We start from the raw sequence: 17,282 nt of genomic DNA, 5'->3' as shown, positions 1-17,282 counted from the left end.
CGAGCAACTTCGACGTGTCAAATCTTCTTTACCGCGAGCAACTGCGACGTGTCAAATCTTCTTTACCGCGAGCAACTGCGACGTGTCAAATCTTCTTTACCGCGAGCAACTGCGACGTGTCAAATCTTCTTTACCGCGAGCAACTGCGACGTGTCAAATCTTCTTTACCGCGAGCAACTGCGACGTGTCAAATCTTCTTTACCGCACCCATATCCATAGCGTGGACTACTGAGATGCGTAGTATACGTGGTTCACTTAACAGTGATTCGAAAAAATTGGTTTGGCTCCATAGTTGATTATGAATGCAAAATAATATCAATGTAGAGATAAAATCTTGATAATTTTGCGAACTTCCAAAATCTCACAATACATGGCCCAATTTATTATTACCACATTTTTCTTGTTTCGCTTCGTGTCTGTCTGTCATCAAAAATTCAAACCTTAATTTAGAGCACTTCTGAAGATTCGAGAAACTTGAAATTTGGCATGCATGTTATTGCCGCCTAACAATTCAAGATTTGATCATCAGAAGTAATAATTTGAATGTTTTTTAATTAAAAAAAAATTAAAAATAAATAAATAATTACGGTTGGAATCGAGTTTCTTTGGCGAACATCCACACTTGCCAACCCTGAAAATTGATTTGAATTGCTAAAATTAATAATCTAAAAAAAAAGAAAATAATTAGATATAAAAATAAATATTTTAAAAAACCACGTTTTTCTGGTGTTTACAAAACTAAAAATAATGAAATAAAACAAATAAAAAAACTTTAAAAAAACACGTTTCCTTAACGGACAAAAAAGAAAAACATTTACTCATACATAACATTACATAAAATTTTACATAACTTTAATGTTATGTAAGAGTTAATGTTTCTCTTTTTTATCCGTTTAGAAAACGTGTTTTTTTAAAGTTTTTTTATCTATTTTATTTCATTTCTTTTAGTTTTGTAAACACCAGAAAAACGTGGTTTTTTAAATTGTTTTTATATTTAATTATTATTTCGTATTCGCATGTGGTCCCTTTGTAGAAAAACAGCCCAAAGGCATTGTGTTGCCACCCCATGCTTCACAGTTGGTATTATGTTCTTTGGATGAAACTCAGCACTCACTTCCCTCCAAAGACGACGAGTTGTGTTTTTACCAAATAGTCCTACTTTGGTTCCATCTGACCATGTAACATTCTCCCAATACTCTTCTGGAATATCCAACTGCTCTCTAGCAAACTTCAGACGTGCCTGGATATGGACTGGCTTTAGCTGGGGGGCACGTCTGGCACTGCAAGATCTCAGTCCCTGGCGTCGTAGAGTGTTGCTGATGGTAGCCTTTGTAACGTTGATCCCAGCTTTCTGTAGGTCCTTCACTAGATCCCCTTTGTGGTTCTGGGATTTTTCCTCGCCGTTATTGTGATTGTTTTGATCCCACGGGCTGAGATCTCGCGCAGGGACCCAGATCGATGGAGATTAGTAGTGGTCTTGTAGGTCTTCCATTTTCTAATTATTGCTCCCATATAGTAGATTTCTTCACACCAATCTGCTTGCCTCTTGCAGATTCTGTCTTCAAAGCCTTGCAGGTCTATAATTCGATTCGATATAATGTGCATTCTGCATGCATCAATGCAGTTTTCATAGCGATGTTATATGCTGCCATCTGATCGTTATATTCCGCATGTTCAAATACTATATCCACGAGGATAAGTTTCAAGTACATAGCGAAGTCCGTGCAATGACACATGAAGGCTGAGAACTCAAGTACAGAGAGCTTTGAGCATCTGAGTGGACGCATTGACCTCGTGAGGCCTGGGCAAACCAGCGCGACTCATCAGAGAACCTAGACGTATTGCAATATGAATCAATTTCACTTTTTTACGTCATATAAAGGTCAAATACTAAGCTGTAAATCCACATTATATCCAGCCATTTTGAATATGAGATGCTAAACTAATATTCAGGCGTACAACCGCTACTGTGAAGAAAGTACGATCGCGTATAAGCTGCTCTATAATAATTTACTTGGCTATTATTTAACCTTATCATCTTGAGATGAAGATTGATTGCAAAGGAAGTCATTTCTTCACGATAGTGAACATAATCATGAGCAACTGCAGCTAATTTATCTAATTACCAGAGCCGATAACAATAGTGGATACGCTCTTATGAATATGTTTTATTTCTTTTAATAGTTCACGAATCTATAAGTTTTATAATGTGCTGTAAACTTAGACGAGTTTCAAGACACTGAAAGCAATGGCGTCTCTGAACGTTCGATTCAATGACATTGACTCATACAACGTATGGAAGTTACGGTTACCGACGGGTATCTGCATTAAATAAATAGGTGCATTGACGAATGTATCTATTGACAAATGCTTCGTATACGAAAAGTGTGTTAATTGATGAATATAGATGCATTGGCATTTAAAGCGTGCATTGATGTATATCAGGTTGTTATTCCTTATGAGTGAACTGTCTTATTGAGGACGAATAGCATAATTAAAATGCTCTGACTACGAACTCTATTATTAGGAAACGTTTTTCCTGCAAGATTCTAATAGAAATCGAACTGTTAACAAGGTTTAAAGCCATAGTTGATTTTGGCAGGAATAGAGTTACAATAACGTGCGTTGCACCAGCGCGTGGCGAACAAGCAAACGACGCGCAATGCCATGCACTGCAGCCGAGCATGCAGCCATGCAACGAGAGCGAATGCAGCCTTGAAAGAACAGAAATAAAAACGAAACAAAAAGATAGGCGCGAGGCCAGTAACGCTGTGCCTCAAAAGTTTACATTGCCTGCGAACTGCAAGCTTGTTATCAACGCATTCTCTCATCTCTCATGTCGTATTAAGATTTCAATGTTTTTCACTTTCGCATGGTACTTATCATTTTACCCTGCGTTACATTAAAGTAATAACGTATTTAAATGCAAGTCTCGCTCCACACAGCGATTGACGATGTCTCATTTTATCCTTGAATGCAACAGACTACTAAGCAAATTGAATGCATTCATTTATTGCAGTTGTATTTATTCATGTGGTATTTTTCAGAGATATATTTCATTTTCGCAAGCGATTTCGCTTGACGTTGCCTCAGCCTTTTGGCTTCTTAATGAATAGGAACCATATAAGTTAAGAGTGTTCCACTTTTTTTCCTAGCTCTTATATATTCTTGCTTAACATTTTCTTTCTCTCAGTTTCAACGAGCGTTGATTCTCGGGAAAATTATCCTGTATTACTATCTATTATTGATATAAACGTTGATGTTAATCAAATTGTAATACCGAATATTGTGACGCGATTTCATTATAATTTGCTATTTTTTTGGTGCTACTGTGTATATGCAGACAGCCAAGATTGTATTTTTAATGCATTCCTAACAAACCGTTTTTGTCGTAGCATGTTCTTTTTTGAATATCTTGATCAACGATTCCTTCCGATTTCATGTAATTTTTGGATGATGTTTACATCTAATTACATAAGACTTTCGGGGTGAGCTATATTCAAATAATTCAAAGACTTTGAACTGATGTTTTAGGTATATATACCAATTCGTCCATGTCAAATTGAGATACCAATTTCCCGTAGGGAGGAAGGTGCTATTGTGAATCTGAATTTTCTAATTTTAAGATCTCTTAGCTATTGAAATGCTTAACTGATTCTTAATTCTTGCTAATAGCATGATTTATCGACATGCTGCATATTGTCATTTTTTTGCATTTTAACTAGCGCTCAAATTCAGGAGCGTTAACACTTCCGTTTGATTTGATAAAATCGAGGACGGTCTGAAAATTTCCCCGTAGGAGGAAGGTGTCAGGCAACAATGTTGATACCATTCGTCCCTTGATATTTCCTGATTGATGTCTTCCTTGTTGAAAGATAAGATCCTTCACATGCGATATGTTCATGAGCATTTCCTTGTATTAGCCTTTCCTGTTTATCAAATNGTCCGTCCGTCTGTCCGTCCGTGACTTCACGTTTTCGTCGACGAGAAAATGCGCTCTCTGTCTCTCACTGCAGTGAGTACTGAGTTATATTTTCTGATGCGAGACATGAGGCAGATATTTAAATTTGAGGGATTTGTCGACAGACAAGTCCGTAGGATTTGACATGTACTTTTCATGAACATATTTTGAAATGAAAATATTTTTCATTTTTTCATTTCATTCATATGAAATGAAAATATTATTTTTTGAAAATATTATTTACTTGTAACGCAATGGAAGCTTGACTCATTTTCACTGGCTCATGAAGACTTGGTTGAAGCGTTCAGACCATCGGGCACTTGACCTCAGCGGGCGCTTCTTGATAGGCTTTCCTGTGAAAAACAATGACATTAATAAATATTAATGATGATGAAAAATTAAAAATTAGAGTATTTTGCGTATATACGAAAATATTTTCTAAACGAGGGCCGACATGAAAACAGGATGGAGTTGAAATATGGTTGTGCTTGAAAGTACGTAGAATGAAATGTTGAGAAATAATGAATGCCGGCTTGTTAAGACATATGAAGTAAGCACAATACTCGAATAAATGGTCAGAGATCATAAACTTTTTGGAATTGTTAGATTGACTTCGTGAATTTTCTTTCCAAATTGTGGCAAATATCTCAGAAATACGAATAAGTTTCAGATTGAGTTACGACCAATCATTCAGTTATTTTCTGTGTCAATTAAATTGAGAACACAATGAAGCTCAATGAAAGGTTCCAATTAATTGTTATTTAATATAGTATAGTATCTTCGGCATTGAAGAATAGGCCTGTATAGGCCTGTCGCCGATTCTTGTATTTTTCTTGACTAGACTAGCTTTTTGATCAAATCTTTTCAACGGACGGTAGGTTTAAAATCGTTTCTTGATTCCAGTTGTTCCGTATGATACGAGGCATTTCAAGACTACAGTATACTGTACATAAGGTAACATGGGGCAGCGGGCCCTCTTTTTTAAACTAAATTTTTGATGAAGTTTTAATAGATACGAGGTGGTTCTTTGTTTTGTTTAGAGGTACAACTAATAAGGAATGTATGATGTGACTTAGACGTCTTTAGAGTTATTAAATTTTTATTGAAACATTATTATGTACAAAAAGTCAAAATGTGCCCATTGCCCCACCCCTGGAGCAATGGGCCCATGGGCTTGGGCAAGTCGCCCACCCTTGGTCCCTTTACCACAATTGCATATTTTTTATTTAAAAATGATAAAACTACACTTTACAGTTAAAATAAGAAAATTGTAATAAAAAATATGACATTCATTCATTTATTAACAACTCAAAATATCATATCCTTAACTTGAAAAAAATATACTCTTGGCTTAAAAAATCCATCACTGACGTGAAGAAAAAAAATTCATTGACATAAAAATATATATCCTTGACTTTAAAACTATAGCCTTGCGATAAAAAATTCGTCCATGACATGAAAAAATGTATCCTTGACTAGAAAGAATATATTTAGTTGATCAGCAAAAAACTTCGTTCCAGTTTCGTCCATAATCCAGACATTGGCCCGTATGCTAAATAGGGCACTAGCACTACGAAGTAGCACTACGCACTACAAGCCGTAGTGCCGTACTAGTGCGACATGGAACACTACGGTTGGCATGCTAAATGGGGCACTAGCACTATGAAGTAGCACTACGCTAATCAGTAGTGCGACACTAAGTGACACTAAACATTGTAGAGCTACTTCGAAGTGCTTAGTGTCTGTGACGTATTTAGCATACCAACAGGACACTTCGTAGTGCATAGTGCTACTTCGTAGTGCTAGTGCCCTATTTAGCATACGGGCCATTATGTGCAGAGAATTCGTATCTAATCGTGATTTCAGCCAACACCATAAAAACTCATCAGCTTCTGGCTCATTAGTGTTGACTGAAATCAACTTTTGGCAAGGCAAGAGTCGATAAATTGATAAAGGGTCATAAATGCGCATAACTAGAAACTAAACCTGCTGCCTTGCAAAAAACCATACAATATGAAGTGTAATTTGTAATTCAATAAGCTAGTCATAGTTTTGAAAAGGTTATTGAGACAAATCTACTGATGTATAACACACGACTTCACCGAGAGGGTATTGAGCCCACCATGGGCGTTTTGCCCCGGCCGTGACACGCATGGGCCCGTTGCCCTACTAGGTATCATTTCAATTTATATCGTGTCAACATTTTATTTTAAAAGCTAATAGTCTAAATTTGATCTCAAAATTATCCCTATAAATATTACTTTCAAAATAGAATTCACAGTAATTTCAAAAGCTTCATCTACAGTAATCAAAAACAGTTTTATTTAGCAGCAGAAAAACTTTTATCTGGGCTAAAACAGTTATTCAAAAATGTCCGAGGTTGCGCTCAAGACCGTGAACTCATTATATTAAGCTCTACCTGAGGATCTGGTTCTTCGACTAAGGTAGTGAGAACAAGTAAGACAGATAAGTCCAGATAACGTATCTTGTATACGGGGTGGTAATACAGAGTTGCGTTACAGAGGTATAAGCTACGGCATCGACCGAAAGGTCGGAGAATTCTACCGACACGCTACATCGCGGAGTGCTCATCAGCTACAAGGGGCCCTGCTTAATTAAGGTTGCTAGACCTTTTATAAGCTTCGATTCCGACCACTACTGAGGTCTTGATCGCGTGATCTATCACGTGTCTATCAGATGATGACTCGTCCTCAATCTCTATCAGGTCAAGTGAATTGACACCGGACAAAAATAACTTAATAACGCAAACTCTTAGCAAAACATAAATCCGTACACTTCATCCCAGTGAAACTGTCGACCGACGGTAGAGAACACGGACCAATATCTGCCATACTTAGCGAGAAACCCGCTATGTGCCTTTGACCGGCAGTGGTCTCTTTGCCCCATGTTACCCTATGCTACTGCATGGCTGCATGGCCTTTAGTTTATAGCTGTGGCCCCTGGTGTTGGTTCTTGTTTCAAATTCTAGTAATCCTTCGGGGACCTTGTATAAATCATGAGTATACTTGTATACTTCAATGAGGTCACCCCGCAGGCGACGATAACGGAAGCTGGGAAACTTCATAAACTTCAATCTTTCTTCATAAGACATGCCCTTTAAGCCAGGAATTATCCTTGTTGCACGTCTTTGACAGTTATGGATAGTTATTTTTCCGTGTATTGGAGCATGGTGAGCAAAATATCCCGGCTCGCCAAGTGACTGATTCTATCACATTGACAACACTAAATTTGAAACTTGGTCAATTCCCACTAATATTCTGAATAGGCATGATTTCAGCCACCAACGAAAACAGGTCATTGTGAATTCAAGTGAATAATTGTAAGAGCATCTTTATGAATTGATATATGTTTTCTCGGTGGCAGACCCTCAATTCCTACCGTGAGGCAGAGGCTCCGGAGGACCGGCCAAGATGATGATTTTCTTCGGAATTTTCTTGACGGGAGCGACGGACTTGGTGACGCCCTCCGAGACGTCGTAGCAGCGCTATTTTGAAGTTATTCACCAATTTCACCTGCATATTTACATTTGGAAGATATTTATTGATCAAATCTTTCAATTCCTGTTTTCAAATTGGACTTCTATATATACTTTTTAGCCTTTGAAAGGCTTGCTCTTACTTTAAAAAAATGTTTCTATTACCAATCGACCTGAATTTCTTGGCAATTTGCAAAGCCTAGCTTACCGTCATTTTTACGATTTCTAAGCTTATAAAATTTTCTCGTCTGTTTTCCAACCCCGTGACACCCATTTGGTAAAGGACTTGGCCAAAAATAAGGACCTATAATCATTTATAAGTCAGATAAGGGCAAGGGAGTCGTATTGGTTGACCGCAATCGTTACAACAGTAGCCTTTCTGCTCGCATTACAGACCCTTCTAAATTTATCGAAATTACAGATCCAATTGCTAAAACTATTTTGATGATTGAGGATAAAATTAATAATTTTTTGAGAAAACTTAAAAATTCCGCTGCACTTTCTTCTGAAACTTATTTGAAACTTTACGCCTGCTCTTGCCCATGTATTTTGCATGGCTTACCTAAGATTCATAAGCCAGATTTCGCTTCAAAATTTCAGTTTCGACCCATTTTTGCTGCTTACAACACTCCGAGTTTCAAGCTTGCTAAATTTTTGATCCCAGTGTTGAACTGTTTGACAACTAACCAATATACGGTAGACAATTCTTACGTGTTTGTAGACCGCTTAAAGAATTTCACCAATGTCCAGGATCTGACTATGGCTTCATTTGATGTCGAGAATTTGTTTAAAAAATATACCTCTCCATGAAACTATTGATATTTGCCTCAATTCATTGTTCAAAGAGATTAATGACATTGTCATGGGTTTCAACCGCAAATTTTTAAAATCTTTTCTTGAATTATCTGTTTTAAACTCGTGTTTTGTATTTGCCGGCAAATTTTACAGACAAATTGACGGCTTGGGCATGGGTCTACCACTAGGTCCTACTTATGCTAATATTTTTATGTGTTTTCACGAGACTAAATGGCTGGCCAATTGTCCTCTTGATTTTAAACCTGTTTTTTATAACCGATATGTCAATGATACTTTTTTAATTCTCAAGCATCCCTCTCATGTGGCCCTTTTCATTGATTATCTAAACCTCCAATATCAGTCAATAAAATTCACCATGGAGCTCGAAACTAGCAATAGTTTATATTTTCTGGATTGTAATGTTACAAAAGCTAATGGCCGTTTCCAGGCCTCTGTGTTCAGAAAGTCAACGTTTACCGGTTTAAGCACCAACTTTTTTTCGTTTTTGCTCATTTCTTTTTAAATTAAATGGGATTAAAACATTATTAAATCATGGCTTTCGTATTTGTTCAACTTTCAATGCTATGCACACTGAACTTGAATTTTTGCGCAGCATCATTTCTTTAAATGGGTTTCAGTCGTAATTGATTTATACTCAAATTAAGAAATTTATGTCAAGGCAATATAATGAAGTTGTTCTTGATTGTGACAGTAGGAACCTGACTGAACCTACTTCGGTAAAGCATCTGAGACTATGGCTAAGAAACTGAAAGATTTGATCAATAAATATCTTCCGAATGTAAATCTGCAGGTGATATTGGTGAATAACTTCAAAATTGGTTCGTTCTTCAGGTATAAAGATGCTCTCCCTCTTTTTATGAGCTCGTCCCTGGTATATAGATACAGTTGTGCGCAGTGCGCATCAGCGTACGTCGGTATGACGTCTCGCAATTTTTACACTAGGCTGGCGAAGCATAAGGGCAGAAGTTTTAGAACGGGAACACTTGCGCATCCTCCTCATTCAGCTGTGCGCGTCCAGGCCGAGCAGTGCAATGTTCCGGTGTCCGATAGTGATTTTAGAGTTCTAGCTTACACGACCGGTGTTACTGACCTACGGATTTTAGAATCCCTGTATATTTTTAAACAGAAACCTGGTTTAAATGCAGCCTACAGCCCCTATCTCCCTTGAAATTGTAATAGATAGGCCTGTCTCCTTATGTGTATTTGTTTTTATTTACGTCAAATTACGTTTATTATCTTCGATGTGAATTTAGTTTTCTAATTGTTTTGGCCTTTTTTATAGGTTTTGAACTTTTGGACTGACGATGGAGCTGGACTCTGAAATGTTTTCATTCTTAAGAAATGGTTATTGTTCTGGCTGCTTTCTTTGCTTTTAAATTACTGATACTCCTGCGATTTAAGCAATCTAGTAATTTTAATAGTTCAATAACAGTTTTCGGCGTAAATTAAATTCACATATAATTTTAAAAATACTTATTGAGATACGTGCAAGTTAGACATTAAAGTATTCAAAAATATATGATCATTTCGTCATATATGTGCCTTGCAAATTTATATGATCATGTTTCACGCACAGTATACGCGGGAGACTCGTCAATTTCTTCGTACGAGGAAGACGCAAGGTAGATCTGAAGGCGAACCGTCGAATTTAAATCCCTGTGCAGTAAGAAAAGCCGTAATGGTATTCAAGCGTTTATTTTAATTTCCAATTGTATGCATCAATATGATGCAAATAGGGTTAATATGTAGAGATAATTAGTCTTAATCACTTTTTGGATCAATTTTGCTTCGAAACACATATTACAGTAGAAATGGTCGACTATCGTTCTACATTCGGCTAAAATCTGTTGTCAAATCTGTTTAAATCTGTTTTGTCGAAGATCAACATTCCAAAAAACATTCTACTGAAATTATCCATACAATCATTATGCACTCAGTGAAAACAATCAATCAAGTGCTTATCACTTACCCGCACAAGTCCACGCCCATTGGAAACTTTTTGATGTTCTGGACGATTTTGAGGAACTCAGGGTTGACATTTGTGGACGATATGAGAGCTGAGTAACGCACCTCCCTGTCAATCGTGAATGAACAGATTGAGTTCAAAGCGAGCACTCAATTAAAGCATTTAAGTATTCATTACCAGATTGAATTTCTTGTTTTTTTTATATAGTCAAGTTTCAGTCCGAACGTTAGTTATTTTCTGCTTCGGTTCCAAGTAATGGAGCCGAAGCCTTCTTTATTGGCTTTAGGCTGGCAATGTGAACTTCGGTTATGCTTGCAGTTCGAGGTGTATGCAGATGCTAACATGTCAATTTGCGTTGGATATGTTCGCAAAAGGCTGTGTTTAGCAATTGTTTTTATTTCGTGTTTGGTTATTTTTGCGTACTTGTTGTATCCATGTGAGGTTCCAGTTCTTGTTTTGTTTGTTGCTTGTCGGGCTTCGTTTGTTTATGCATGGGTAATGTGCAGCGAGTGTCATGTGCTCATATTCAGAAATCAGGGAATATATTTCAGGGATTTATCAGGGATTTTATTAGGAATAGTTCAGGGATTTATTATATATGATGTTTCAGACCAGATTAGTGTTTTGGAGTTGCATAAATGTGCGTTTTGGCATATGAATTGATAATATTTTTGGATGCCAGTGTATTTCTCTTCTTTCCATTGCATATGTGTAAGAGGGGTGTCGTTGAAAATGGGTGTTAGGCGTCGTAAAGTAAGCGCTGTGCTGTAATGGCTTCTGTATCATGAGAGATACAATTATTGTTTTAATATGGGTGTAGTTTTGTTTTAAATATAAATGAGACATGAAATGAACGCTGATAAACAGGCTATCTATATACTTTTGCAAGAGGAAAGGAGCTAAAAGCGGCATTCAGACTAGGCTTCTGTTTGAATATATACAGGGATTATAAAATTCGTAGATCAGTAACACCGGATGTGGAAGCAAGAACTTTAAAATCACTATCAGATACAGAGGTGTTACACTGCTCGGCATGAACACGTACAACAGAATGAGTTTACAGTATTGTGGCGCACACGCCGCCGCTGTTCACACATGGCTACCACTTCATAAAGCCTTATGAGACCGTATAGTTCGGTAGTACGCTGCCTTTGGAGGATAAAAAATATAACTCATTTCCCACTGCAGTGAGTGACAGAGAGCGCATTTTCTCGTCGACGAAAACTTGAGGTCACGGACGGACGGACAGACAGACAGACGGAAATGGCGAGCACAATAGTGCATTTTTTCCATAAATGAGAAAATGCGCTAACAAGACACGGTAATTTATAACGATGAACTCGTGAACTTAATTACACTGTGTACATACGACTTCTTCATTCGGCTTCCACTAATTGACTGACTCCCATCAAAATATTCTCTCTAACGACAGACACGTCCTTCCCCAAAGAACCATTTGTTCAGTTCTTAAGCCTAACTAACAATTGACAAAAATACGTTGAGAAAAATGAAGAAATTTAAGATGAGCTCAGAAATTTTCAGAATAATAGAGATAAATACAGATTCAAATAAGCAAATAATTATTATACGGTATGCCGATCATAACAAGGTGGATGTGCAAGTAGGTTCCCCGTTCTATAACTCCTGCCCCTATGATCAGCCAGCCTAGTGTAGAAATTGCGTGACGTCATACCGACGTACGATGCTGCGCACAACTATATCTGTAAACTAGTGACGATCGCATAAGAACAGGGAGGGTATCTTTATACATGAAAAAAGAGCCGATTCTAAAATTGCTAAGTAACAACACATGAAGATTTACATCCGGAAGGTATTTAGCGAATAAAACTTTTAATTCTTTTGACGTGGTCTCACATGCGGGGCCAAAGTAGGGAAAAGAACAGTAACGCACGTTTCCATTGTCAAAATCGGGAACAACTTGAGTAAATAGCTTGGACGTAAACTTTTTAATATGGGTAAACACCAGATGCAATGGAAAGCCAATTTTGTGAAAAGATACTGCGCAAATATGCAAATTCAGAGTGCATGGCTAGGAAAGTAGAACAAATGCGAAAGCCGCGGTTTATCAATGTTTTGATCCCATTTAATTTGAAACTATATGAACAAAGGCTAAAAAAGCTGGCGCATGAGCCGGTAAATGTCAATTTTATAAAAAAAGAAGTTTGAAAACGGCAATTAGATTTGGTAACTTTGTAATCAAGGAGGGACAAAATATTGTTTGATTCAAGCTCCATTGTGAATTTGATAGAACACAAGTAAAAAAGTCACTAGATTGCTTTAATCGCAGATTCACTAGAAATTTAAAAGCGAAGAAAACACCACAAAAATTTAGCATGTCTCTTTTGAAAACGTTTCGGAGACCAGCTCCATCGTCTGTTCGATAAATCTAGAACACAGATAAATGCAAAAAATTAGTTTGGAGTTAATAAAAGAACACAGAAGTTAAAAACCTAAATTAACATACAAAGGGCAGAATAATGAAGTAAGTACCTATCTATTCAATATTTCTAATGGATAAGAACTATATGCAGCATTTAAACTAGGCTTCTCTTTAAAAATATACAATGATTCCAAAATACGCAGATCGGAAGCACCAGAACTATAAGCTAAAACCTTAAAGTCTGTATCGGACACCGGAACGTTGCACTGTTCGGCGTGAGTTCGCACAGCCGAATGAGAAGGGCGCGATAGTAACTGCCCAGGGGCCGTATTATCAAAACTTCGTAAGTACGCAAAATCGACTTACGAGTGGCGTTGCTATGACAACGTAATACTAGCGGTGGTATTATAAAAACATTTGCGCGGGAAAAATTGGCGCGGGAAAAAAATTTAGGCTTTTAGCTAAGACTTGCGTACGAAAGTTCTGATAATGCCAAAATTAGGGTGTATTAACGTACCACAGAACTTTTTTGTCGTAAGTACAAAAAGTTACGAAGTTTTGATAATCCGGCCCCAGTCCTATAACCTAGTGTGAAAGTTGCGTGCCGTCATCCCAACGTACGCAGATGCACATCGTGCATAACTAAATTTATATACTAGACACGATCGCATATAAGAAGGAAGGATATCTTTGTACCTAAAAAAACGAACCTATTTTGAAAATTTTCATCAGTAAGATACGAAGATTAATGTCCGGGAAGCATTTCATAAACAAAACTTTTCATTCTCTTGACATAACTTCGGACGCATGGCCGAAGTATGGAAGAGAACAGTAAACAACGCTTCTACTATCAGGTTCTGGAACCACTTCACTGTATCGCTTAGACATGAATTTTTTAATCTGGGTTAACACCAAGCCAGAAGGAAATCCATTAAGCGAGAAGATATTGCGCAAAGATTCAAATTCAGAATGCATGGAATGGAAAGTCGAGCATATACGAAAGCCGCGGTGTAATAGTGTTTGAAGCCCGTTTAACTTGAATCTAAAAGAACAAAAACTAAAAAATCGCTGGTCCTTAGGCCGGTGAAAGTTAGTTTTCTGTAAACAGATGTTTGAAAACGGCCATTAGATTTAGTAATATTGCAGTCTAGAAAGGACAAACTATTGTTTTCAAACAAGTTTGTCCTACAAAGGTACAAAGATATCCTTCCTTCTCATATGCGTTCGTCCCTAGTTTATAAATTTAGTTGTGCACGATGTGTATCTGCGTACGTTGGGATGACGGCACGCATTTTTTACACTAGGGTCGCTGAGCATAGAGGGAGGAGTTATAGGACTGGGCAGTTACTATCGTGCCCTCCTCATTCGGCTGTGAGCACTCACGCCGAACAGTGCAACGTTCCAGTGTCCGACACAGACTTTAAGGGTTTAGCTTATAGTTCTGGTGCTTCCGATCTGCGTATTTTGGAATCATTGTATATTTTAAAGAGAAGCCTAGTTTAAATGCTGCCTATAGTTCGTATCCATTAGAAATTGTGAATAGATAGGTACTTACTTTATTATTCTGCTCTTTGTCTGTAAATTCAGGTGTTTAACTTGTGTTTTTTATTAACTCCAAACTAATTTTCTGCATTTATCTGTGTTCTAGATTTATTGAACTGACGATGGAGCTGGTCACCGAAACGTTTTCAAAAGAGATATGCTAAATTTTTGTGGTGTTTTCTTCGCTTTTAAATTTTTAGTGAATTTGATAGACTTATGTTGAAGATTAAGAAAGTCAAAGAAAAGGCCCACATACGAGAGATCGTTAAAAATAAAAAAAGTATCATCAACATATCGTTATAGAAAATTTGCTTAAAATCAAGAGGACGATTGGCCAACCATGTAGCCTAGTGAAAAGCAGGTGCAGTACTGATCTACGAATATTAGCATCCATGTATATATTCAAACAGAAGTCTAGTCTGAATGCCGCTTTTAGCTCCTTTCCTCTTGAAATAGTAAATTGATAAGCCGTTTACTAGCGTTCATTTCATGTCTCATTTATTTGTTTTCCGTTTCAACACCTGACAGTGGATTTTACTTTAATAATATATTGTATTTGTGTCACTAGACTGAACTTTTTCTAAACTGAACTTTGTGTTATGAACCGATGATGGAGCTGGACTCCGAAGCGTTTTCTCTTATAAAGATATGGTGAATTTTTGTGGAATTGTGGGACATGTAACGAAGAACACGAACCAACATTTCAACAAATGTTCATAAACGCTTTGATGTTTATATATATAACCATATTTGTTGAACTGAAAATATCCTTAACTTTAGGCTTTATGTGGGGAAAAATGCATGGAAAAATGCATGTATTATTATTATGCACTAGGACTGTCATGGCGTCCCTAAGAGGAAATTTGTCACATGGGTGAAAATTGATTATTAAAACATTTAGCGTACGAATACGTAATGACAACGCGAGTTTGACACTCACTTTTTCGTGTGCGATCACACTTAAGTTAATTGCTCACGTGCAGGCGGGGTAGCAGGTGCAGTTGAATATCTCGGTGGTGGCCATGTAGGTAACAACCTGCACACACAAACCTGGCGACCAAAAATAGAAATTAATTCTTAGGCCATCTAATTTTTGGCTATATTTCTGAATTACATAATGAATGTGCACTTATGGGTATGCAGTTTGAGGACCGAATAATACGACTTTAAGAATTACTTTTTGAAGACCACACTTATAAAGAATCCAGTGTCTCCGATGTTACACATGTACAATGAATTCTTAATTTTATTTTCATATAATAAATAATTAAATTTTAAATTTTTTATATAAAAATAAATTTCCAAAATTAATTATTCTGCCAATTGATTCATGCATTGTCTCCGAATTTACGCAAGAGTGCAAAATTTCATATCGATTGGACAGGTAAGAGTGTGTTAAATATTGATTATAAGATTTGTAGCAGATAACGAAGTGAAGTTAAAGAGCAGTTGTAATAAAAATATGCTTTTAAAAATTACTTTTTAAAGACAATACTACTGAAGAGGCCTGCTTCTCCGATGTTACAAAAGTAAAGTGACTTTATTTTTCATTTTTAAATATATAAAAAAAAAATTTTTTTAACGTTTTTTTTTAATATTTAAAAATTATTTATTTTATTTTTTTAATTTTTTATTCTGTCAATTGATTGCTGCGTTTCAAATCGATTGGACAAGTAGAAGTGTGTTGAATATCGATTATAAGATTTGTAGTAGACAAACAAACAAACAAACAACAAGAAGTGAAGTTAAAGAGACGTGTGAATGCTTCCTCATGGTGAATGCCTCTAAAAGGCCGCCTGCTGATATCGATATGTATGACTAGTTCTTGCTAGATCATGACAATTAGGAAAATCTCATCTATCGAAAAATCGAAAATTACACTGTGGCCTTATGATTCATTGTTACCCTGATAGCGGTCGAAGGAGTCGCACTTCTCGAATTTCTTGGCCTTGAACTCGTCCTCCTCGTCGAGGGAGTCGAAGGCGGGGCCCTCGTTGACTGTGCAGTTGCACCGCCGCCGGAACTCGCGTTCTAGGCACAGCTTATTGCACAGCTATGGGGAGGGGATGAAATATCCATAAAAATTTAGCATACGACTTTTTAACTGGAGGTAGTGTAGCGGGAGAACTACGCTCCATATACAACGACGTTACTGGGTCTCTGCCTGCGGGCCCTAACGTACGAGGATTATCAAAATGGTTCAGCGAATTTTCAAAGACCATAAGGTATATTTAATTTGTTGGGTTACAAGGTAACCCGCAGCCACGACATAGGACTATAAACTTAATTCATTTAGGTTTACAAGTACAGACATTTAGACACAGATATTTACAGACATTACAAAGTTTAGTGACTCAAGCAAAAGTATGCTGCCTACTCTTAATCAGCTGCTTCTCGAGAAAACTATCAACTCATACTTTTTCTCCATTTGGGCTAAATTTTTTCAGAGAGGTGCGCCGGATTAAGAAAACCCAACAGCGTTTTAAGCGCAGCCAAGGCTGGCCCGCTACAGTAATATTTTACGTAACATGACCTGAGCAAAGCTTTAAACGAAATCACTCTAAAAGATATGAGTTAAATTTCATCCGCAGAGTGCCGATCTATTTGCCATCTTTTTATCGTAGTGCAGGATGATAAATTACTGTTGCAGTAAGAAGGTTTACCGCTTCGGAGTAGTCAAACATCGGGGTATTGGTGTCGGAACACTGTCCGTGTGGAGGTCCTATGCGCTGCATCACAGTCTGTGGAATTATTCATTTCAATGCATAATAAATAATTTGTGTTTCGAACTATTTAACGCCATGGATCGAATTTCTGCATTAATTTAATCAGTTGAAAAAATTTAATCACAAATATATCCACTAAATTTATATTATTATTTTAGTGTTAAACATGAACTGCACGTACGTACATTCACTTCATATCACCAGCAATCCATTGATTTATTTGCATCGACTCAGAATTTATTACATCTATAAATGCTGCATTTTAATCGATGTTATTGAATTTACAGTACGTTTACAACACTCTTGTTTCACCTTGGTTACAGCGATGGAGTGGGACAGTCCCGCGGCGAGGTTGAAGCCTTCATCGGCCGGGA

General features: G+C 37.1%; 1 protein-coding gene across 1 annotated transcript; it reads right to left on the bottom strand.

The window, feature by feature from the left end:
• Positions 1 to 4,234: 4,234 nt before the first annotated feature.
• Positions 4,235 to 17,282, bottom strand: LOC108678064. The gene is made up of 8 exons (XM_018166403.2): positions 17,221 to 17,282; positions 16,846 to 16,923; positions 16,088 to 16,235; positions 15,160 to 15,232; positions 10,243 to 10,347; positions 9,848 to 9,929; positions 7,361 to 7,466; positions 4,235 to 4,314 (listed from the first exon to the last, which is right to left on the bottom strand). Exons 2-8 carry the CDS (start codon positions 16,915 to 16,917, stop codon positions 4,235 to 4,237), a joined length of 666 nt encoding a protein of 221 aa, XP_018021892.2. The 5' UTR covers positions 16,918 to 16,923; positions 17,221 to 17,282.

Source organism: Hyalella azteca, unplaced genomic scaffold (genome assembly GCF_000764305.2).
Source record: "Hyalella azteca isolate HAZT.00-mixed unplaced genomic scaffold, Hazt_2.0.2 contig10293, whole genome shotgun sequence".
NCBI classification, from domain to species: domain Eukaryota; kingdom Metazoa; phylum Arthropoda; class Malacostraca; order Amphipoda; family Hyalellidae; genus Hyalella; species Hyalella azteca.
This window is presented reverse-complemented; position numbering and strand designations above follow the sequence as displayed.

Bases quoted from the DNA above. Each gene is read 5' to 3' on its own strand.
- LOC108678064 (XM_018166403.2), bottom strand. From the start codon at position 16,917: ATGCAGCGCATAGGACCTCCACACGGACAGTGTTCCGACACCAATACC. The intron at 16,236-16,845 runs GTAAACCTTCTT...CCCTCCCCATAG, and splicing joins TGTTTGACTACTCCGAAGCG to CTGTGCAATAAGCTGTGCCT. The intron at 15,233-16,087 runs GTAACAATGAAT...TTTGGTCGCCAG, and splicing joins CTCCTTCGACCGCTATCAGG to GTTTGTGTGTGCAGGTTGTT.